The sequence below is a fragment of the Giraffa tippelskirchi genome, chromosome 3 (genome assembly GCF_054371585.1).
Source record: "Giraffa tippelskirchi isolate mGirTip1 chromosome 3, T2T-mGirTip1v1.2.pri, whole genome shotgun sequence".
NCBI classification, from domain to species: Eukaryota; Metazoa; Chordata; class Mammalia; order Artiodactyla; family Giraffidae; genus Giraffa; species Giraffa tippelskirchi.
Window position 1 is genome coordinate 34,310,866 of NC_137277.1, and position 25,454 is coordinate 34,336,319.

Here is a 25,454-nt window from a genome sequence, read left to right on the forward strand (position 1 = left end):
TGAATTGCCTGTTACATTCCTATACATGTTCTTAACATAGCTTATTATTTCTTAATTTCCAAGTGTTTCTTACCTGTTTGTTAACTAAGCTTTGATCTGACACATTTGGTACAAATATTTTTTCTATTAATTTGGATTTTGATTTTATAAATGACTTTTTAAAAATATACATACTTGTTTTTAAATTTTACTTGAAATTATCACTTTTTATTCATGGCCTTTTCTTATAGGAGAAGGGGAGATAATAGTTAGAAAGGCTTTTCATACTCACGAATTATATTAATAGAAATACTTTGTCTAATTACCTAAATTTTCTTTAAACTTTCCTTCTCTTTTTTTTTTTTATCTTTTTTAGAACACAGAAATCTTTACAATATTTGAAATTTGTTTTGTGTATTGTATTTTTTCCCCATTTGCTAAATTATTAATCCCCACCGAAGTATGAAATGTTTCCTATTTCATTTACTGAATTTTTACACAACTGCACTGTTTCTTGACCTTCTGTTCTTTTGCACTAATGAAGCCATCGGTAACTGCTAGCATCATACTCTTGTAGTTTTTTTTAATAAAGATTTAACATCTGATTGTTTAAGGCCCCCTTTGTAACACATACCCTTGACCTTTCTATATTTCCCTTCATTTATCCTCTTCTAATAGCAGTTTTGCATAGCTTTACTTACTTATTTTGTTTACTTTGAGGGGAAGGTGCTGTTCTGGGTCTTCATTGCTACACAGGCTTTCCTCTAGTTGCAGAGAGTTGGGGGCTACTGTCTAGTTTTGGTAGGTGGCCGTCTCATTTCAGTAGCTTCTCTTATTGTGGAGCACAGGCTCTAGGATGCTCTAGCAGTTGCAGCTCCCAGGCTCTAGAGCACAGGCTCAATAGTTTTGGTGCACAGGCTTTGTTGCTCCATGTATGGCATGTGGGATCTGCCCGGATCAGGAATCAAACCCGTGTCACCTGCATTGGCAGACAGACTCTTCACCACTGAGCCACCAGGGAAGCCCTGCATAGCTTTACTAAAAAGAATTTTGTGCTGTGCCTCATTTACCACCTCCTCTCTAATAAAAGCACTGCACATGGGATTTTGGATAGATGTGTAGTATATTTATAGATTAAATTGGGGAGCATTTACATTTTTGCATTGTTGATTCTTTCCCTTCACTCATTCCTTCAGCAGTGTTTCCTGCAGTTACTATAGGCCAGGCACTGTGCTAGATATGTTTTAGATTTTGTTGATATTGTTAATGATGTTTAAAAATAAGTTTTAGAAGAGTTCTTCCTACTTGAAAAAATCCAGGGCATTCCTAAATTCATTTTGTGATTGATCACCACCATGAATTCTTTACCTTTTTCTAGTCATTGTTCAGTTGATCCTCTTAACTTTGCCAAATAGACTATTTTTAACCTGCAAATAATGATAATTTCATTTCCTTCTTTCCAGCCCTTACGTATTTCTTTAACTTGTCTTATTGCATTGGTTAGAACTCTAGACTGTAGTTAAATAATATTGCAGTTAAGGCAGCACTGACCCATTCTGAGTTTTCTTTCCTTGGTTTTGTCATGTTTTTAATTAATTTCCCCTGTGTTGTATTAATCATATGTTTATTCTGTTTTTAGTTATTAATACTACTAATAACTTTAGTTATTAATACTATTAGCTGTATTATTAGATCTTCTAACATCAAAGTATTTTTAAATTACTCAGATAAATTCTGCTTGTTGATGACATACTGTCATTTTTAATGTAATTCTGAATTTGCTTTGCTAATATTTTTTAAAGGCTTTTACATTTATAATCCTTAGGGGAGATTGGCAAGTGGCTTATTTTTTTTCTCTTCTCTCCTGTCAGTGCTTGTTACCAGTGTTGTGTTAGCTTAAAATGTGAATTAGGCTTTCATCCTTTTCTATGCTTTGGAAAGCTTCTGTTAAATTCTCATAACAGAAGTTTTTTTCCTGAAAATAATAGTTTTCTTATAAAATATTAAGAAATCCTGCTACTTAGAGATAACCACACTTGATGTTTTGATGTCTTTAGTTCCTGGGTTGTTTTTTCTCTATGTGAGTGACATTGCATTTTATGACTTGATTTCTTTTTCTTTTAATAAATTACGATGGAAATCTTTCTATGTTAACAAATTTAGATGTCATTCATACTTTTTAATGGCTACATACTTTTTCATCTGTTAAATGCTTCTGATCTTTAGTTTTGTAGACTCTTAGACCTGATATGTGTGTGAGTGTGTTCATTATTCTTTTGTTTGTCTGTTTTGCTCTTTATTTCTTGAATGAGGAAGGATCTGCCTTCCTTGGTGTTTCCCCATAGACATTGTGGGTGGTTTTTCCGTGGTTCCCAGAGGTATTAGAACAGTTACGGTTAGATTTTTCTTGGCTACTGACACTTTGAGGGTTGCTTGATGTATGTCGTCCTTGGCCAGCCTCTGCTGTTCTGCTTTGTTTTCCTTGTGTGACCCCGCTAATCTAAGGAGAGAGCCCCCGCTTCCACTGCAGTTGTATAATCGTTCCTTTTAACAAGGTAGCAAATGAAACTTGTGACAATCCTGTCTTTCTAAACATACCTCCGATTGTATATGTGGTTGACTATGTTTACTTTACAGAGTTGATTTTATTTTTCATATTTTTAAATTCCAGAGAGGCTTTCTCCCCACCTCCTCACCATCCTTTAAGGCAGCACTTAGAGTCACAAACAAAAATTGACTCTGGGTTTGTGAACTGGAGAAAATTCACACACTCCTGGAAAAAAGAGTCATATGTGGTTAACAATCCTCTTGTAAAGAAAGGCCACGCTGCTATAAAACTTTTAATGGGTTGTAAGGATACCAGTGTGTTTAGGGAAGACTGTCCAGAATGGCTATGGGACTTGACATCTTGTTCTTTGCAGTGTGGGTGAGGGAACTGTGGGGTTTTTGTTGGTGAACAAAGATGGGGTACGTGCAATTTCCTGTGTGGCTCCTGGTAGACAAATAGGATCAAAAGGTAGATGTTCAAGGGCCAGAATTCAGCTGATTGTGAGAGCAAAAGTCAGGGTTCATAGATGGACCCACTTACCACCTGGTCAGGTCATAGGATTGGGTATAAGTGTTAGATGGGTGGCTGGCCCAGGCAACCATTAAGATTCCATTCAATCTTGAGGTTATCATTGGGAGGCTTGCTGTCTCTTCCAGCCTTCCTCTGATGGAATAAGTTTGTAAAGCAGCATTTACATGATATTTTTAGGAGGTTCCACACCTCTGGACTAGTATACTTAGGCTGTGTTCTTTTCTTTTCAGCTTACGGTGACAATCAGAGCTTTGTTGCAGAAACTGAAGGAAAAGATCGCCCTTTTGAAGGACTTATTGCTAAGAGCTGTGGCAACACATCAGATGTATCCATGTAAACATTTCCACCTCTTGCTAGAGTGGGAGGACAAGCAGTCTTATTTTAAGAAAGGAAGGAATCTGGGCCACCCAGATTTTTTCCACAGCTTGAGGAAGACCTGGTTTCCAAAATATTGCCTATAATCTCGATTTCTATTTTAAGGGTCCGTTATATGTTTTACAGTGAATATGCTGGCGAAGCAAGACGCACACAAGAACTTACTTAGTTGGGTGTAACCTTGACCGTGCAGGCAGCTCATGTTTTCTGTTAGCACTGTGTTTACACCGAGCCCCGCGTTGCTACCTGTCTAGACTGTGGTGAAAGTAGTCCAGCAGGAGAACTTCTATGATGCTCTTGAGCCACGATTCTGCTCAATGCAATTCCCAGAGTTTTGAACAATTCCTTTTCTTTTCCGAGAGACCCGTACCAATAGAAACCGTACTTTTTTCCTCCCCGATTATGTAGGTTATTGAGATGTGACTTCTTCACCTTATGGTTCTAGAAGTGACAGTACTTCTGGTTTGGGAGGTTTTTTAGGTGGGGGTGTAGGAGGCACCTGTGTGAAGTCAGTTGTGACATCACCTCTACTTCCTACCAACGATGTCAAGTATTAAAATCTTTTTGTCTTTTTAGAAATTCATGGTCTGATCAATTTAGGAAAATATATGTGACCTGTTACATAAACTAATCCCTTAAATATGAGTTTACAACTGACCTCAAACTGGTCCTCTCTTACCATCCCTTTCCTTTATCCATGGTTCATACCAAAGACCCAGACTTTGGTATCTCAGGAAATGGGTTGTTACTGCCCAATTTTAAGCATGGTGAAAATGTAGCTTTTTAGATAAAACAATAGAAGATGTTATAAAAATGTATTTTTCTCCAAGTATCATCCTTGTATGTCACCAGAAAGGTTGGTTTAGATAGTTGCATGGTTTCTAGCATTCAGTTATTTACCCAGTAAGGTTTCAAATAAAAGTTTAATTTCAGCGAACAATTGAGGCCTTATTTTTAACACATTTAGAGCATTCGGATATGTTCAGTTTGTAACTTTACCCTCTGTCTGGTATGATTTGTTACTGCCCAATTAGTTTATTATGTAAGGAATTTGTATTTTATCCAAATCCACAAGTTTTAGTATATTGACTTCAAGTTAGCAGAGCTGTTTTCTCCACCAAGTGCTTGGAAGTCTGCACATGGGATTGAGGTATGCAAACTCATTTTAGTGTTACCTAAATCGTATATTAGAAACATAGCTAAATATCATTTCCTAATTTAATATTAATAACTGTATTTGCTAATAGGTAACTGATTATTACTCATCTTATAATCTGTGCTAAGTTGCTTTAATTGTGTCCAAATCTGTGCAACCCTGTGAACTGTAGCCCACCAGGCTCCTCTGTCTATGGGAATTCTCCAGACAAGAATACTCGAGTGGGTTGCCATGCTCTCCTCCAGGGGATCTTCCAACTCAGGGATTGAACCTGTGTCTCTGATGTCTCCTGGATTGCAGGTGGATTCTTTACCACTAGCGCCACCTGGGAAACCCCCCAGACATAGCATATCTTATAATATTTCTGTGCTAAACCTATGGTGCAAGAAGATGTAAATTAATAACTTTTACTTTCTTCTATTAATAATTTCTGCTAGTTATTAATTATAAGGCGTACCAAGCACACTGCAGTAATAATTGACTTTGTTCTTCTAAATTCTTGCAATCTAACCATAGTTTGAAATCTTGTGGCCTCTGGTTTTGTGGTGATCTCAGAATTTGCTGAATTAAGCACCAGTCATTTAAAAAAAACACCGAACCGAGTTATTAAATATATTATGGAAGTATTTAAGGACAATCATGTGAATAACTTAGACTTTCCTAGGAGAAATCAAACACTCAACTGGAATATAAGAACTTTCTTGAAGATTCTGTTTTGTTTTTAAATAACTGGGCCTCTTCCTACTGGAACAGCAACCAAAACTAGGGATGGAATTTAGAGACTCGCCCTATGGGAAAGTGAAAGTGTTAGTCACTCAGTCGTGTCCCACTCTTAGCGACCCCATGGACTGTAGCCCGCTAGGCTAATCTGCCCATGGAATTCTCCAGGGAAGAATGCTAAAGTGGGTTGCCATTTCCTTCTCCAGGGGACCTTTCCAACCCTTGTCTCCTGCATTGCAGGCAGAGTCTTTACTAACTGAGCCACCAGGGGGCACTCATTAACCTCTGGATTTTCAGGGAGACCTTTTCTTAGAACGGGAAGAAGGAGGTAGCTTCTGTATTACTAAGGCCTCTGTTTAATTACTATCTTGTTTCTCACATCTTCCCTCTCCCTGACTTTCCTCTTCCCAAACATTTAAGATAATTCTATGGCACTTACCTGAGATAATTCTAGGGCAGTTATCATCCAGATGTAAGATGTATCAGATAGCAATTTGTCAGGCCTGGTAGCCTCATATTATTAAACTGTTTGGGTGGGTTCTTTCCCTTCTTTACAAAAAAGGTACTGAGGCCAAGGCCAGCTTGTGCCTCAAGTCACTGATGTAAATTAATAACTTTTACTTTCAGCATTCCAGCAGAGGAATTTTCTTCACACCCAGGAGAAGAATCTTTAAGAGCTTAAGTCACTTGCCTAAGTCCCCACCGCTGAGAAATGGAAAGCCAAGATTCCAATGCAGGGCTGTCTGGACCCAAAACCAGTTGTTTAAAAGCTGAATTCTACTTTAGTGATAGAATACAGTCCACTGTCACATGACCTGTCTTCAGTGAGAATTCCCTATTACTTGGCGTGTTGCTGTAATGCCAAGACAAATCTTGTTTATAATGCAAATCCTCAAGACCCTTCTTAATCATCAGAAAGATTAAACAGTCTTCACTGTGGTTTATTAGGTATACTTTATGATGTTGTAATTCTTAGAAAAATGTGTGTCCATAAATCGCCAAGAGAGTGACTTTTTAATCCTTTTTCTTGAGGCATAATTAATGTGGGGTGACTTTTTTAATGTGAATATTTGGAAACCACGTTTCCTTACTGTGTCGGGCAGTCGAGAGTTTCTGGTACCTGACTTAAGAAATTTATGCCTCTCTGCATTCGTGAAGTTTTCCAAGGAACACTAGGAGTTGCCAGAAAGATAAGTGCTATGAAAATGCCTTCCAAACAATTAAATTCTGGGAGTTTAGGCATAAGATGTTACTGCTCTTTCTTGAAAAAGTATTTTTCTCTGGCAAGAATAAATGTGAAATTAAAATGAAAGTGGCGTGCTTTCGAATCAGTTAGCTTGCAATTCATAATCCAAAGTCCTGCAGCCAGAGAGTTGAAAATTGCTGAAAAGCATTAACTTCTATTCACAGTGCTTCTTGGAGACAGTGGTTATAATGGTATCACCAGTTGAGAAAAGCTATGTGCAACAGGAGGTCGCATAGGCAATTTCAGGTAGCACTAAGGTTATTCTTAGAATTAGTTTTACATGAAGCTTGTCTTTTTGTTGGGTTTTTCAAAGGCAGCACTTTTAGTACTTTGAAAAGAATTTTTAGAAAATCACTTTACAAAGGAGTTCAGTATCAAAAGCTATTTTGGTCTCTTGTGAGAAGTCCTGGAGAAATAATTTTTAAGAATCAATAAATAGTGGGACTTTCCTGGCAGTCCAGTGGTTAAGATTTTGCCGTCTAATAGTGGGTATGCAGGTTCAAACCCTAAGATCCCACATGTCTTGCAGCCAATAAAAGTAAGAAAAAAAAGAAGCAGTATTGTAACAAATTCAATAAAGGCTTTAAAAAATGGTCCACATAGAAAAAATAATCTTTAAAAAAAATGGATACATAATCCTGTTCCACTTTGTTTTTTGGGGAAGAAAGATGAGTAGACAGGTAGCTGGCTGGAGAGATGCCCCGTTTAACAAACCTGGATACCTGGATACATGTAGGTGTGGAGGAGCTCACTGGATGGGTTTTAAGAATAGCCCCTGCGTGCCCCAGTAGTGAGGAAGTGGTTCTAAAACACTGCACCCGGCCATGACAGTTTTCACTGGTGTCTGCTATTGTGAGAAAATTAAGGACAAGGTCATTTTTATTTCAGTAGGAATTTTCTGATTTATAGTCTGTTACGTGGTTCTCTCTGGTTTCGAGTGTTAACATCTTGGCTTTTTCACCATGGTAGTAAAAGCAGGTGAGAGTTTTGTCTGTTGTGGTTTTTGGAATGTCCACATAGATGGCAACATGTATAATCGGCCTATATAAATCCCCCCTCCCCACCCCCACGGTTTGTTTGGAAATACTTCTGCTCCATGAAACCCCCAAGTCTGGGCTCTGTTGGAAAACTGGGAACAACATTGGCTTTGGTGGCAAACAGAACTGAGATAGAAGACCAGCTCCACCACTGCCTCAAGGCCAGAGAGCAATGTGGCCTTTCTTGACCTCAGTTTCATTATCTACAGAGTAGGAATAATCAGACTTGCTTTGCAGGCTGTTGTGAAAGTTGAAGAAAATGCTATATTTAAAGCATCTCGCAGGACAAGTTCCCCCATAATCGTTGGTGTTGAATAAAAGTTTTCAACTCTTTGAGGGCAAGTTACTTAACTTCGTTGTACCTTGTTTTCTTAATATGTGAAAAAAGGATGAAGTACATCCAGCTGAAAGCATTGTTGGGAGGATTAAATTGTATGCCTAGAAGGTGCTTACCATTTTATCACTGTTAAAATTACAGCGAATGTGGAGAATTTACAGGTACCCTTTTATGGAGTTTATAACACATAAGAAGGGTACATCCAGGCATGCAGATAATGATGGTATTAAAATACTACTTGCAAAATGTAATCAGTGCTTTGAGGAAGGTAGGCACCTGGGCTGGTCCATAATAGACACTCAGTAGAGTTTGTTAACTTTGGAGGATCTTCCCGTCTCAGGGATTGAACTCAGGTCTCCTGCATTACAGGCAGATTCCTTACCATCTGAGCCACCAAGGACTCCCCCTAAAAGCAAATAATTAATAAAAATGAAAGAGTTGAAGTGCTATGTGAGCCAGAAAAATCTTCTGGCCTCTGGGACCTTAAACTGTCTCTGTGCAATTCTTCTTGTTGCTCTGAGAGTAATTATCCTTCTCCAAAGCAATTAATTTGCACAGAAGACTTGCTTAAGTTCTTATGCTTTCTACCAATAAGGAGAAACTTCAGGAGCTGGAAGTGGGGGAGGGAATGGGGTGTTCCCTGGGTCCAGCCCCATCTTCACCCCTCTCCGTCCTAGGTTGGAAGTGCCTCCCAGGGTATAGCAGAGAAGCTGGACTCTGAAGCACAGTGATGCAAAATCAGGCTCTAGTTTCATCTGCAACCTCGCATGAACTGGTTATGATTACATGTAAATTCAGCCTGGCCAATGACAGAGTACTATGGTGGTTAGATCTGTTTCCTTGTCTGTTCAGTGATCTCCCTCCTTGGTTATTCACCAAGTTGATGGAAGAGGAGGTCCCAGCACTGGCCTCTGACCATCTGCCCTCTTTTCTACTTGTCCTTCCTTACCCTGTGCTCGCTCCCCGCAGCTACCATGAGCCCATATCCATGGAGTGTCATTACCTTCTAGATGATTCTCTGACCTCTCGTTAGCAACAACTTCCATTATAGTGAGTGTGCTATGCAGAAGGGCTGTGCATCTTTTTATTCCCTTCAGCTGCCTCTATCCCCATCTCCTTATGCTTTGCTCTCTCAATTGATTAAAAACAAAACCAGGAGGTAGAGTGTTCCTGATTGGTTAGTTTTCCAGGTGTTCCAGATTTACGGGGAGTCTCTGGAATATTCTGAATTAATATTATCAGTATTGTTATTAACAGGATGCTAAGAAGCAGCAAAGTTAAGTGAGCAGTACTGGGGGCCTCAGGGTAGAGAAGCCCCACGCGAGGTGGTGAGAAAGAGCTGGGCTCTCACCCACTGTTGCCATGGTTTCTGGTTGGGTGAACAAGAGATTCGATTTACCTGTCCCAGCATCAACTGTCTGTGATTCTGTCCTCCAGTTACTCCTTCTCTTCAAAACATAATCACCAAATTTTACTGCTCTTAAAATTGATGCCCCTTGTTGGTTAATTAATAGTTTAAACTCAGTGTATGCTGAATTTTAAAAACTTGCCTTTACTTTTTCTATAAAAGATACTTTCTACCTGTCAGTTTCCTTTTTTTAAAAAAAAAAAAAAATATCATTTGGCTCTGTTGGATCTTGGTTTTGGTCCGTGGGCTCAGCACACAGGCTTCAGTAGTTCCAGCATGTGGGATCTTAATTTCCCAACCGGGGCTCAATCCTGAATCCCCTGTATTGCAAGGCAGATTCTGAGCCACAGGAATCACGAGGAAGTCCCTCTACCTATACATTTTCTGTTGTTAGTTTTTACCAGTGACTCTTTTCTCTCACTTCCGCATGCCCATCCTGTTCATTCTTCCACAGTTAACAGTTTTGGTGGTTGGTTCCTATTATCACAGGCTTTTCTAGGCATGAACAGAGATGTGTACATGTAAATATAAAATGCTCTTGACTACAGAAGGATCATATCATATGTTTCGTTCTGAAACTTTTTGTTAGTTAGCATTCAATCGAGTCAAACAGTCCAAAACAATTCCCAGTAGATAGGAAGTCTCCCTTACACCCTGAGTCCCTGGTTCCCTTTCCTTAGAGGCAATTGTTTCTATATCCTTTGAGAAATTTTCTGTGTATATACCAACATATGTTTTTAATGCATGCAGTGGGAGCGTACTATTCACTATTTAGCTCTTTGCTGCTTTTTGTTTTTGTCTAACACTTGATGTTGGAGATTGTTCCATATCAAATAATTTATGTAGCACTTAGAAAGTGCTTATGAATGTTAATTTTCATTATCATCGATACATACGGGGCTGTCCTATTCTCTCTGTTTTGGGGGAAGGGGGCTACAAAACGTGCCATTGTCGAGGTGTGCTATTTCCTTATTGACAGACCTTAGAATGTTTCCAGTATTTGGCTGTTATAAATAATGCTGCAGCAGTGAACATCTTTTTTTTTTTTGGCTGCACTAAGTGGTGGCTTGTGGGATCTTAGTTCCCCAACCAGGGATTGAACCCAGACCTTGGGGCAGTGGAAGTGCGGAGTCCTAGCCACTGGACCCCTAGGGAATTCCCTGCTCCTACATCTTTGTATAGTCTTGTGAATGTATCTGTAGGAGAAATTCCTGTTAAAAGAAAGTGCCTTTTAAATTTCGTTAGGTATGTAGAAGACAGTCTGGCAACTGGTTGAACCCATCTCCATTCCCACCTAGGTTGTCTGAGAGTGCTTGGTTCCTCAGCCCTTTCCAGAGCCTTCTGTCATGGTTTCTTATCTGGCTGGCAAAAATGACAGTATGTTTCAATTTGCTTTTCTTTCACTAATGTAAAACTGCATTTTTTTCAGTTCATTAGCATAATTCTTATATTTTTTTCCCAATGCCTTGTTATATCCTTTGCTGTTTTAAAATTTGCCGCTATTAATTTGCCACTTGTACTTTTATTTTGCAGATAGTTAAAATTTTTATACAGATTTATAGTTTCCTTCATGACCTCTGGGTTGACATTCTTGACTAGGAAGATTTTCCTTACTCTAGAGTATTAGAAAATTCTCCAAAGGCGTTTTCTAATGATACTTCTGTAATTTTCTTTCTTATGTTTAAACCCCTGAGCCAGTCAGATCTGTAATCTGCTTAATTGTAATATTGGATTATCGTTGAGTTTATGCTCATTTGGAGGATTGGATAACTGAAATCCCAGCAAAACCACAGGTTGCCAGAGTAGGTTGAGCATAGAATGGAAGACAAGGCTAATCAGCACTGTGATATAATTAGTAATTTCCACAATTAAAATTCCTGTTTTGTCCGTATAATTTATGTCATAGCTTCTATCCCTTCTCCCCGCCCACCCCTCTTCCCCTCCCCAGGGGCTCCTTCTGCTTTATTGACAATTTACCACTGATTTGAAACACACTGGTATTTATTTTTGATGTTGCACTGATCAGAAGGCTAACATTTGGCCCTTTTATTAGTACAGAGGAAGGACTTGCTCACTGTTTCTTAGTTACAGTTGCTGCTTCACTATTTGCAAGATGGGTTCTTAGTGACCGTAGTCAAGTAGGAGATGGAAAAGCCATAGTAGTCATTTTTCTCAGGAAATCGGGGCATTCTGGAATGTTGAATGTATCCATTATTATTTTATAAATGTCCAGAGTCAATAACACTGGCTTAGTTACATTGGTTTAGGGGGGATTTATGATTTTTCTAACTAATATCTGTTACCGGGGAACATTTTTTTATGGGTTTATTTGCTTTTTTTGCTAGCTATCCAGCTCTTTCTATTCAAAATTATCAACAAAAGTAGATTCATTGGGCCATGGTTTTCCCACCCAGGGAAAACTACTATATTCTGCCAAGTTCTCAAACTTTTGGGGCCTAAATGCAGGATTTAATATCCCTCTCGAAAGGAGAAGTGTCTGTAAATCCATAAATCCAAAGCAGTAGTCCCACTTTTTAACTGGAACTGGGAAAACCATGGCCATGAGTTGTATTGGAAAAGGTATGAGAGATTACCTGGGGGACATCTGAAGAAACAGATCCAAAACACTGAAGTAATTGGTCAAGACCATGGATAATGATCAAAACAGAACTGGTAGGCTTTTGGATCCCTAGTCTAGCACAGATCATAGATTAACACATTAAAATATGGTTATTTCTTTGTAATTTTGTTTAGAATTATTAAAGATCATGCAAAGTATTTAGTGAGCTGATGGTAACAGCTTTTTTAAGAGCAAATCTGCTGTATAAAGTAGCACTTTACAACATATTGCAGGTGCATTAATAGGTGTTAATAATGTGAAAGAAAAGGGCAACAAAGAAAGCTTTTTTTTTTTTTCTTTTTTTCCTTTTTAATAGAGTATCTTAGGTATTAATGTCTAGGAAAAACCCTTGACCACTGTGACTGGCACTCAGAACCTAGGGATTCCCTGAGTCACAGTGCGCTGTTGAGAAGAACATTTCAGGGTTGGCCACTGGGAGGAAAATCGTATTTACCAACTGTATTTCTCAGATCTCACATGGTGGGTCTGGTTCATTGTTTTTAAGTCCTCTGCGATGGTTCTGTCTGGGTCCTTTACTGGAAGGGTCAGTGAAGGCTGAGATGAGAGCAGGAGAGCGCTGGCTCAGGCCTCTTCAGGGTAGGGTTGATCCAAGTCTGTAACAGTCCCCTCTGACTTGGAGAGCTCAGTTAATAATGTAATAGATCAAATGAGGTAATTCACTTACTCTTGGACCTTAACGAGTCGCCTGCAGAACACAGCTCGAAGGAGACCGAAGACAGAACCTCTTGGATGATCTTGTAACTCGAGAGAGACTACTTCTGGCCTCCTTTAAGAACGAGGGTGCAGAACCCGATCTTATCAGGTATGATGCTTTCCTTTACAGGGATTAAGCAGCGGGTGAAACTTGCAGCGATTGCAGTTGTTTCCCAAAGGGCTTAATTTCTTTATCTGGTAAAATACATCCTGTCTGTTCATTTGTAGTGCTTGACTGTCGTTTTCTGTTCAGTATGGTTTTCATTAAATTTCTGGGTTTGAGTAAACCAGATACACTCAGCTGAATCTCATTTCGGAAGATGGTTATTTGGATAGAATACAGACGAAGTCAGAAAATGTCTCTTCATTCCCTGGTTGAGCTTTTGCTGTGTTAGCTGCCTTTTAAACTCTGGACGTCATGTTCTTACCTGTGTTGGAAAATGATTTTTTTTTTAATTGACTTGTAGAAATGTGTCCTAAAGGCTGTGTAGTCCACGGCTCATAGGACTAGAGGAGTGGGGGCCCTTGGCTTCTTTGATCTTTGCCAGAGCGTGATTCAGACTCCACGGAGTTTGTTGGCTGCTCTGCACCCGACTCCGGTGGAAGACTCAGACAGAGGAGGGGTCGAGCTTTCTGGGTTGAGGTTAATAAAGTATGAACTGTGACATCTTTAGAACTGGCCTCCCCGGCTGTCCCTAGAACCCCCTTCACCGCATTAAGGGACCCATCACAAATGAGATCAAGATGAAACCTGCCTCTCCCCGCCTTCCCCACGAGGGATGGGGTCTTCATTGTGGGGGCAGCAGGTTGTTCCTGGTTAGGTATAATATGGCTTCCCAAGGGCAATGGTTTGGTTGTTTTTTTTTTTCTTTTTAATGGGGGGCGGGGCGTGGAGGGCGTGGTCCTAGAGTGGTCCCAGGTGACTCTGGTCTGCAGTCAGAGGCTGGAGAACCACTGCTGGAGGGTGACCTGAAGAGGATGGAGCAGCAGCTTGTCTGTCCCCGTCTTCTCAGGAGCTTGGGATTCAAGGTTTGTAGAGAGGAAGTGATGAAATTCCAGGAAGCTAGAGGAAATCTTAGAGTTGTTTCTTTGACCTAAGGCCTAAAGTTAGGGAAGGATGGGTGCTGGGCAGGGTTTGTAAATGGACGGGGAGGCCTCCAGTGAGCGGGGATGATCCGTCGTGGTGCCTGAGCCTTCTCGGGCAGATGCAGGAGTAAAAGTTTGAGGATGAAAGCGGTGATTCAGGGTTGGTGAAAAAGAACCCGTGAGCGAGGGGGGGTCTTGCAAGGTGAGGAGAGAGTACCATCTGCGGACATGGGCCTTTACCTTGAAGTTCAGAAACGAACTCAAAGTATCATGGTGAGGGAGGAAGTTTCCTAGGCGAGGAAGGGCCCGGTAGAGAGAGGTGATGGTGGGAGGAGAAGACGTGGAAATCTTCCTCCTCTGTCGTGGAGGTGACTGTGTGGTGAGAGCCTTCCGTGTGTCAGGTTCTGCTTCTCTTCACTGTCATTTAATGACGTCGAGAGGCCGGTTTAGGCCTTAGGTCTTTGTGGGGTGGGGTGGGGTGAGGGAAGGTATGGTTGATTTTTGGTTCCTCTCTCTCTTGTTGATGAAAATAATAAACAGTAATAAGAGTAAAAAAGTTTCATTTGAGCCAAGCTGAGGATTAGCCCCAAAGCCAGCTTCCCAGGTTACTCTGAGAAACTGTCCAGAGAAGCAGGTTTTTTTTTTTTTAGCACAGTTTTATATCTTGCAAGAACAAAGAACACTGAACGAGTCAGCGATACATTTTTTTCAAGGTTTAAAAAGAAAAAACAACAGACCAGAACATACACAGGGAGTCAGCATGGCCTTGGCACCTGGGAAGGGAGTCGCTTATCCTCAAAGGAGGACCGTCACTGGCATCCCAGGAAGAGGGGCATTGCATCTTTATTTTTAACATGGACATTCTTTACTTCAGGTCACTGTGCCCTTTTCTTTACTAATTAGAGCAGATGTACAATGGGTGTTAGATCAGCCACAAACAGGCTGTTTTAGCATAAAATTCAAGTTAACTCATCTCTTTCCTCCCCCATGAAAATCTGTAGGCCAGAATGACTTCCCTAAATCTCAGTATATAAGAATTTCTTTTATTACTTGTCACCTCCTTCTCTTTTTTTTGTTTTTGGTCACCCCTCTTCTCTCCTGTGATAATCTTTCTTTGCTCTTTAAAGCACTATTTGCTCGTGAGTCGGGTCAGCATCACCCGGGTGCCTGTTAGAAACGCAGGGTCTCAGACCCCATCTCTGCCCTCCTGAGTGGAATCTGTATTTTAACAAGATCCTCAGTCTGGTTTGAATGCCCTTTCCAGCTCAAATACTGCTTTATGTCACTTGTTCTTAATTATGGCACTCAGTCACCCACAAGGCTTATAAAAAAAATTTTTTTTAAGAAAAAGAAAGTGTCCGGACAATATACTTGCAGAACCTGAATGAGTGAGTAGTCTGGGTGGGAGCTCCAGTGGGGGTGAGAACAGTTAGAAACCACTGAAACCATTTCTTTCCCTCATGGGGTCTGATGAGCACTGATAGTACCATCTGCTGAATGTTTTCTCCATGCCAGGCCCTGTGCCAAGCTATAGGTGCCTATGCTTAGGAAATCTTTATAACATCCCACCTTATAGAAGAGAAACTGAGGCACAGAGGGGTCAAGTAAGTTGCACTAGATCCTAAGGCTAATCAGTTTCAGAGTTTGATAGTACATGTGCGGGTGAGTGAGTACATGAACACTAATACTCAGCACTGGTTAAGGTCAGGTAGGTTGCTGGAAGTAGATTGTCTCAGATTTGAGGCCAGAGTTTCCAGTCTTTGGTTTCACTCACCTGCCCATACCTGAGTGTTATTTTTGCCTTTTTTTCCCACCCCCCGAATCTCTGGGTCGGGAAGATCCCTTGGAGAAGGAAATGGCACCCCACTCCAGTATTCTTGCGTGGAGAATTCCATGGACAGAAGAGCCTGGCGGATTACAGTCCATGGGGATTGCAGAGTCAGACACGACTGAGTGACTAACACCCCTGAATTCCCACTTCCTCCCCCAGCTTCCCATACCTGAATAACTCTTTTGCTTGGATCTGTCCTTCTGAGGGTCTGAATTCAGTTGTAGAGGTGACCAGTTTGGGTTCCGGGTTCAACTTTGCTCTCCTGCCTCCTGGCTGTCCAGTCATTTCTGAGACCTCATCAGGGACCTCTCAGCTCTGTCCCTGGAGAAACCTCATTGTCCCCCCTGCTCTGATGTCTCCAGTGACTCACAGAGGTTTCTTCAGTCCTCCTGTAGGTCCGTTCCTAGTTCTGGGCTCCTTCAACATCTTTGGTTGCTTCTCTAATCTCTGGATTCCTCCAGCATTTTTGATGGCTTCTGTCATTCTTGATATCAACGTGGATTGCCGTCACTAGGGGGATAGACAGGTGGGTGGCTCATGTCTTTCCTTTAGGTCACGACTCACTGGCGTCAGAAAGCCTCACCAGAACCTGAAAATGTTCTGGACCTACTCTCTCTGGCACCTTTTGTCACTCATGCTAGACTATCACCAAGCATGTACTGTTGGAGAACCGGCGGTGATCTGCTCATTGGGTGTTCAAAGCCCCATAATAACTGGCAGCAGCATTGCAAGAGCTGACCTAGCCAGGACTCCCTGAGAACTGGTTGAGCCTCTCTGTCCTGAGCTCTTCCGTCTTCCTCTCCTGTTTGCTCAGTGTCCTCCTCCTCTCTCACCCCAAACCTTTGCACTCTGTCTTTCTCTTCCCCATCCCTCATTTCCTGGGGTCCTTCTCCCCTCCCTTTCCTCCTCTTTTCTCTTCCTCCTCATATGTGGCCTTATTAAGGAGAGGAGAGTATCGTCAAACTTCAGTTCAGATTAGCACTTCCCTTAAACAGACACGAGTGTCGCAATCCCATAATTGAATGTGTAGCTGTCATGTGACGGAATCTGAGTTTTTACCTTATGGATTACTGATCATTATTCTCACGCAGTAAGCCTTGATGTGAGACTCAGGTCTAAATAAGCAATGGTTGGCTAATTGAGGGTGTTTGGAAACTTGTTAAAGAAGTCTCTGTGTAACAATGTCTCTTAGAAGAAGATAAGCCCTAACTTTATAAAGCAGTGACACAGCTTCTGATTGAAAACCCAACTGCCCTTTCTATTCGAGAGCATCACTAAGTCTCACAATTAGTTAAATCTTTGTAAAGAGAGAGAAAAAAAATCATTGCATACTCCACTGCTCCCTGAGCATCTCAGAGATTATGTGATTAACTAGGCTGTAGTGGGTGGCTAATTGGCTAAGCTTTAATCTTCACACCACCAACTCTATGGAGGATTATAGGAAATAGGAAGTTATTTAGAGGTTGAGATGGTAGTTATGGGTCAGGAGTGCTATATTAACAAGCAGACCAACTGCTAAAATCAAAGAATAGAAGATGATAATGAAATATTCACATTTTCTTAGAGTGTAAACTTTACACTTAATTTCATATATTTACTTTTTCTTGGAGCTGATTTTTTTTAAAAAAGTATGATCCTTCGAATTTATATTTCATAGCACTATATTGGCAGCCAAGGGAGACAGAGGAAAAATCGACATTGAATATTCCATTAAAAGTGTTCCCCCTCTACCATTTTAGATCATTGAATGTTTTCTTTCAATTTAAAACTTGGTTTATAAGAAGGATGATTTCTATTTGATAGTATTGAGATTTCCTAAAATCTGTTAATTTATACTATTGCTTGAAGTTATGAACACATGACCAGCCTACTCTTCCAGAAGTAGGAAATGGCCAAGGAATAAACACCTGCATCATTACCTGCGAGACAATGGATAAGCCATAATTATTTATCTCTTTTATTTATGTCCCAGAAATACACTAACTTCTTAGGTCATCTGACATGTAAAGGATGTGCTAAAATCAGTAAAGATATGCTTTTCTCTGTACTTCGGTGAACCCAAGAATAGTTGAACCAAGGTGGTATTAAGTGCAGTTAAGAATATTAAATATCTCCAGTAACTTAATGAAAACAACTTAGAGTAAAAAAGTGTGGTAAATAGAAAATTTTTGAGTGCCTACAACGTGCCAAGCACTGGTCAAGGGAGTGTGGTGGTATAAGGCTCTAAACAACAAAAAATATCTAGATTTTGCCTTTGAGCTCTCTACAGTTCAGTGAGAGAGACAGACGTGAGTTAAAGATTCGTTCAAATAAGTAAAATAAGTTAAGAAAAATATATTGTGCTTTGAGGAAGTATTAGTGGGGAAATGATTTAGCTAGGAAAGTCATGTGGTTTAATATTTATTTTGCAAATGTATATTTTGTTTCTGCATCTAAATTTTAAATACCTTGAGGATGGGGACCAAAACCTAGCACAATGCTTAATAGATACTTGCTCACTTAATGAAAGTCTTTGTTTTTCCTGTATCTTTTATAGATACTTAGCAGATTTTGGCATATAGTAGGCGCTCAGCAGATTTCTGCTGATTGAAAGGTTGACTGAGTCAGAATAGGATAGCATGGGTTCTGTAAAAAAAATCTGGGACCCTTACAGGATTCAGTTCAGTTCAGTTGCTCAGTTGTGTCCGACTCTTTGCGACCCCATGAACCGCAGCACGCCAGGCTGCCCTGTCCATCACCAACTCCCTAAGTCCACCCAAACCCATGTCCATTGAGTCAGTGATGCCATCCAGCCATCTCATCCTCTGTCGTCCCCTTCTCCTCCTGCCATCAATCTTTCCCAGCATCAGGGTCTTTTCCAATGAGTCAGCTCTTCGCATCAGTTGGCCAAAGTATTGGAGTTTCAGCTTCAACATCAGTCCTTCCAATGAACACCCAGGACTGATCTCCTTTAGGATGGACTGGTTGGATCTTCTTGCAGTCCAAGGGACTCTCAAGAGTCTTCTCCAACACCACAGTTCAAAAGCATCAATTCTTCGGCACTCAGCATTCTTTATAGTCCAACTCTCACATCCATACATGACCACTGGAAAAACCATAGCCTTGACTAGATGGACCTTTGTTGGCAAAGTAATGTCTTTGCTTTTTAATATGCTGTCTAGGTTGGTCATAACTTTCCTTCCAAGGAGTAAGCGTCTTTTAATTTCATGGCTGCAGTCACCGTCTGCAGTGATTTTGGAGCCCAGAAAAATAAAATCTGACACTGTTTCCACTGTTTCCCCATCTGTCTGCCATGAAGTGATGGGACCGGATGCCATGATCTTAGTTTTCTGAATGTTGAGCTTTAAGCCAACTTTTTCACTCTTCTCTTTCACTTTCATCAAGAAGCTCTTGAGATCTTCTTCACTTTCTGCCATAAGGGTGGTGTCATCTGCATATCTGAGGTTATTGATATTTCTCCTGGCAATCTTGATTCCAGCTTATGCTTCCTCCAGCCCAGCGTTTCTCATGATGTACTCTGCATAGAAGTTAAATAAGCAGGGTGACAATATACAGCCTTGACTTACTCCTTTTCCTATTTGGAACCAGTCTGTTGTTCCATGTCCAGTTCTAACTGTTGCTTCCTGACCTGCATACAGGTTTCTCAAGAGGCAGGTCAGGTGGTCTGGTATTCCCATCTTTTTCAGGATTTTCCACAGTTCATTGTGATCCACACAGTCAAAGGCTTTGGCATAGTCAATGAAGCAGAAATAGATGTTTTTCTGGTACTCTCTTGCTTTCTCGATGATCCATCAGATGTTGGCAATTTGATCTCTGGTTCCTCTGCCTTTTCTAAAACCAGCTTGAACATCTGAAAGTTCACGGTTCACGTACTGTTGAAGCCTGGCTTGGAGAATTTTAAGCATTACTTTACTAGCGTGTGAGATGAGTGCAATTGTGCGGTAGTTTGAGCATTCTTTGGCATTGCCTTTCTTTGGGATTGGAATGAAAACGAACCTTTTCCAGTCCTGTGGCCACTGCTGAGTTTTCCAAATTTGCTGACATATTGAGTTTAGCACTTTCACAGCATCATCTTTTAGGATTTGAAATAGCTCAACTGGAACTCCATCACCTCCACTAGCTTTGTTCGTAGTGACGCTTCCTAAGGCCCACTTGACTTCACATTCCAGGATGAAATCACTCACAGGATTACCAGATGAAAAAGTTTTTTTGCCTGCCTCATAAAATTTGGTGGTTCTCTGAGACAGCTCCCTTCAAATGGTGATGCAGGTTTTCCCATCTTACAGCTGTGCTGTTTTCACACAAGACCTCCATGTTCACTGTGAGAGGAGAAGAGAGAAGGTATAGAGGTCTCACATCCCTCTTATATGCTGTCCCCTACGTGTCATATGTAGCATCCCATTGGCTGTAACCAGTCATATGGTTCCAGTCTGCCTTCAAGAGAGGCTGGGAAATGTAGTCTTTGTCTAGACTCACAAGAAAATGAAATGGGACTTGTGGCAACACATTGCTTGTCTCTACCTCACTGAAGGCAATGGCACCCCACTCCAATACTCTTGCCTGCAGAATCCCATGGACGGAGGAGCCTGGTAGGCTGCAGTCCATGGGGTCGCTAAGAGTCGGACACGACCAACCGACTTCACTTTCACACATTGGAGAAGGAAATGGCAACCCACTCCAATATTCTTCCCTGGAGAATCCCAGGGATGGGGGAGCCTGGTGGGCTGCCGTCTATGGGGTCACACAGAGTTGGACACGACTGAAGTGACTTAGCAGCAGCAGCAGCAACCTCACTGATTATCTTGGGTGGTTTGCTGAAGAGATAAATAACTTTGGGACATAGTCTGCCTACTTAATTAGCAGAGATTAGCATCCGAAGTTAATAAAGGCACATGAGGTGTGCTGAGAGGTGACCCTGGTGGGGTGTGTTCACCTTTTGTACAGTCATACTTGTTCTAAAAGGGTTCACTCGGGCAGGGAAAACAAACACAGGACAGAGAAATTAAGCTCAAATGAGCATGTACAATGAAACTAGAAGAGGAGGTTGTGTCTGCAGCAGTCAGAGGAGGAGGCCCAAGTAAAGCACCTGAAAGGTCTGGAGAAGATTGTGCTTGTTGTTCTTACCTTCAGCCAAAGGGGTGCCTGGTTTAGCTCAGGCACTAATACCCCACTTACGATGCCCTCAGCCATGAGGAACCGATGATTCTACTCAAAACCACTTACATAAGGAAAAGTAGCTCCGTATAATAAGTTCCAAGTTAGAGAATTGAGGGAGGTGGTTAATTCTACAGCCAGTGGTGATCCAAGGTCTGCTTATGTCTTTGTTGTGTCTTTATCTTCAGACCGACTCTTGTCGTGGTCGAGAACGCTTGCAGAAAGTTCCCAGACAGATGGGAGTGGGAGGAGACATACGTATACCTATGACTGATTCGTGTTGATATATGGCAGAAACCAACACAGTATTGTAAAGCAATTATCCTCCAATTAAAAATAATTTTTTAAAAAGCTCCCAGACTCCAAACAGCCATAGGAGAGGAAGGAGGGTGTATCTTGCATAAGTCATATATTCACATAGCTGAGATGTTTTAAAAGCACTTAACAATGTTCAGTGAGAAGCCTCCCTCCCTCTGTGTCCCACTCCCAACATAAATATCAGTGTTAATAATCTTTGGTCTATTTTTCCAGGGTTCTCTTAAGTATATGCCAACAGATAAGAATATATTTTCTTATTTCCCTCCATCTTTTACACAAACGGTCATATACTACACAAATTATCCTACAGTGTTCTTTTATCATCTAAATATACTGGAGATCTTCTCAAATCAACACGAAGTCTTGTCATTGATTTTTGTAGCCTTATAACATTTCATTGTATGTGCTACCATAATTTATTGAATTAGTCTCCTACTAATATGTGTGTTGTTTCCACTCTATTACATTGTGTATATATGTATGTACTTAATTTTCTGTTACAAAAATGCAATGGTAAATATCCTTATGCATAAGGGGTTTCATAGTGTGAAAGTCTGTCTCTAGTTAAGTTCCTAGAAGGTCAAAGGATATTTGCATTTATAATTTTTATATGTCTTGGAGCTTTTTTTTTTTTACAGACTTCATTTTTTAAAATTGTATTTATTTTTGGCTGTGCTGGGTCTTCATTATTGTGAGGGCTTTCACTAGTTACAGCTACTGTCTAGTTGCAGTGTGTGGACTTCTTATTGCAGTGGTTTCTCCTGGTGCAGAGGATGGGCTCAGTAACTATAGTGCACAGGCCTAGTTGCCCAGCTGCATGTGAGATCTTCCCAGACCAAAGAACCTTGTGTCCTCTGCTTTGGCAGGTGGATTCTTAACTACCGAAGTACCAGGGAAGTCCTAATGTGGAGCTTGCAAAGTAGGATGTTTCAATAGCGCTCTTAAATATCTTAAAATTGTCTCAAACTTGACAGCCTAGTCCTTTGAGATTTTTCAGGTAGGTGTGTACTTGTGAGACTGATTATCACTTGAAGGCATCTCTGTAGTCATTTAGTCCAATTATTTTTTTTTTCTCCGTGGGTTAGGAAAGGAAAACCCCTGTTAGCCAAATAGATAATCCTTCATTACCATTAGTATTGATTTGGATGGTTGATCAAGGGAGTCAACCCAGAGACCTTGAGATCTAAGTAAATCTTAAGACGTTGCAGCCCCATGTTGCTCAAGTCAGTGAAGGTGCCCAGTTACTACCGTGTGGATGTGGTACAGTGTAGTCTGTCCACGAGCTGGCAGCAGCAACCTGGTAGTTCCTCTCCTCAGAAAGTCTTGAAAGCCAGACAGCAAAGAAATACCAAGTGAAAACAAATTTAAAATGCTATTTATAAATAGTATTTTAAAAACAGGCTATAGAGGAGTAAATCAAAGAAGTATGAAACCTCTACACTCAAAACATTATGTAGAGAAATGAAGGAAAACCATATTCAACATATCGCTGACTTTCTGTTTCTAAACATACTTTCAAGACTGCACTGTGTTATAAAGCAAGGAGCTGCTTGTAATAAATAACATGGTAATTGGATTGCTTTTCTTTTTGTAGTTGAACTTCAGTTGCTCACCAGCAGATGGCGCTCAGCCACCAGACGTTTGGCAGAGCAGATAATTCCTCTTAAACTTAGAATTCTTAGGTTTTGTGTGTTATCCCTTCCTGTCCTCCTCCTCCTTTTCAGGTACCATGACATTCACACTTAAGGCAGAAGAATTGTTCCCTTTGGTTTTATTTGCTTGATTTTAGATTGCCTGGATGACTCAAGAATTTCTCATTTCAAATTGAGAAATGAGGCCAAAATGATTTCTGATGATGGCCTTTTCTACCCTCCATTTGTGTTCTTCTGTAAACTGTTGCTCAGTTATGTCCAACTCTTTGCGACTCCATGAACTGTAGCTCACCAGGCTCCTCTGTCCCTGGAATTCTCCAGGCAAGAATACTGAAGCGGGTTGCCATTCCCTTCTCCAGGGAATCTTCCCAACCCAGGGATGGAACTCGCATCTCCTGCGTTGCAGGTGGATTTTTTTTTTTTTTTTTTTACCGTCTGAGCCACCAAGTTAGCCAACTGTTTTATTAAATTTTAAATATAATATTAAGGCTTCTTATTGGTACACTTGGCCAACAGTGAATAGGGGAAAACTGAGAGTGGTCTAAAGTTAGCAAATTGTTTGATTGCAGTAAATCTTCAGGTTCTGCGGTGAGACTTTCCTTGGATGATGTGTAAGAAATTTTTTCTTGTTTGACTTCTTGTTGTTCTGAACTAATACTAATTAGTTTAAACTAATTGAATAAAGATTATTCAATTTAACAAAAAAAAAAAACGAGTATTTACTTTTCAGAAGTCACAGTGTTAGGCATTTATTCTCCCTGGAATGCCAGCTCTCTGAGGTCAGGTCTCTCTTATTCTCTGCCAAGCCCCTAGATTCATACTGGCACATAGAAGGGCCTCAGTATTTGTGTGTGGGAGGAATGGATGGATGGATGAATAGGTAGATGATACAGAAAGAACTGGATGGAGTACCAGACCTAAAGAAGTTAGCTGTCTGGCAAATAGGGCTACAAGTAGCTCGTGGACTTTCTTCTAATCACTTAGTATTGCAGTGACAGGGTGATGTTCGATTATTTAATCATCAGCCTGCTAGTTTCAGCCAGCATGGGGTCTGTGTGCTTGTGGTCAGCATGCAGTCACCATCTTCCACCTGGGTGGGGCGTCTTGGTTTCTGCTGAAGAGCTCATAGTATGTGTCAGATTGTAGTTCTATGTATCTCTTGAGGAGGAACTAGGACTCTGTTTTATTGCTGAGCTGTTGTTTAAGCTGGGCTTCCCCAGTGGTAAAGAATCCACCTGCCAAGCAGGAGATGAGGGTTTGATCCCTGGGTTGGGAAGATCCCCTGGAGAAGAAAATGGCAACCCACTGCAGTATTCTTGCCTGGGAAACCCCATGGACAGAGGAGCCAGGTGGGCTAAGTCAGACCCGACTTAGCGACTAAACAGCAACAGCAGCCATGGATCCACAGCTCATGATCGTGACGGAACAGTTTTACTTTGGGGTTGTTATTGGGAGTTACATCGCAATTTGAGAAAATCCCAAAAGGAAATGTAACATATCCACAAGTTGTGTCGATTCTCCAAGTCACCCAGTTTGGAAATCTTGATCCTCCGTAGTCATTCTACTCACCAGCACTTGTGGAGCTTTCCTTTGAATGACTGGGTGAATTGTCCCATCCCCGCTGTCCCATTCTATCACTTCAAGCCTCATCCTGACCCCCATTCTCTTCTGCCTACATTGCACTAGCCTTCTGGTCTACCTCCTTGACTGTGGCCCCTCCTCAGTGTAAGCCAACCTGGATATTGCTACCAGATTTTTGCCCCCAAAGAATTTATACCAGAGAAACTATTTCTGATTGAAATTTGAGCCTCTGTACATCTTTATATTCATGGAAAGAAACTAACTGAAAAAGCTTTGAGGAAGGAATTGCCCTTTCATACCACAGTAGCATTTTCACACCTACAGGCAAGTCTAGTTACAAAGCTCGGCAGATTCAATTCAATTTGCTGACACCCTAGAAATACCATCTCTAGTCCTGACTGCAAACCTCTCTGTGGTCTGTGAATACTCAAACACTGTTTTTTTTTCAGACAAAACAAACATTTTATGTAGTCACTTTGACATCTTTTGGAAATGCTAAGAAAAGCTTGGAATTCACTACTTTTTCAAGGCTCTATTTGGTTGATAAGAACATCCTCCTTGTGAACTCTGACGAGCTTCAGCAACATGTGTCAGCAGAAAAATGTGGATCGTCTGCACCTCCCCCATATTAATAAGGTGCATCGTTCACTTTTGAGGAGAAAAATGAAATATTTTTATAGTGTCAGAAGGGACTATGTAACCTTTTGGTAAAATCTTTTTTAAGACAGATATCTGATGTATTTAGTAATGTGGCATTTATTTGACAGGTTTCGTTTATTAAATAAGTTCCATCTTGAAAGACTATAGAATAAAAATGATGGATTTATTTTTAAAAACATTTCAATCCTAATCTGGGGAGCATGGTAGTTAGCATTTCCTTTCTTTTTTAAAAAAAATATTTATTTATTTGGCTGTGCCCGCTCTTAGATGTGTTGTGTGGGATCTAGTTCCCTGACCAGGGTTCTAACCTGGGCCTCCTGCACTGGAAGGGTGGAGTTTTAGCCCCTGGACCACTAGGGAAGTCCCAGCATTTCCTTTCAGTAACTTACTTTTCAAAGGAGAAACACTCCTTCATCGTCCTTCCAAGAAGGGGTTTGAGCTGCAAGGCGTCTTAGTGACAGAATTCCCTTTCAAGTTGAAATTCCCTCCATCTGCTTGAAC

The 25,454-nt window shown here is 40.8% G+C and overlaps 1 protein-coding gene across 8 annotated transcripts in view; it reads left to right on the forward strand.

Moving 5' to 3' along the window:
• Nucleotides 1–25,454, forward strand: part of STX8 (syntaxin 8) — a 201,449-nt gene that overhangs the window by 14,277 nt on the left and 161,718 nt on the right. For all 8 annotated transcript variants that reach the window (XR_014079138.1, XM_081578362.1, XM_081578363.1 and 5 more), the window contains exons 3-4: nt 3,289–3,383; nt 12,670–12,780. Coding sequence is in view for 7 of the 8 variants with exons in the window: in XM_081578362.1 (XP_081434488.1) it covers nt 3,289–3,383; nt 12,670–12,780 (206 nt within the window). In the remaining variant the exon portion in view is untranslated. The remainder of the gene's footprint in view (nt 1–3,288; nt 3,384–12,669; nt 12,781–25,454) is intronic.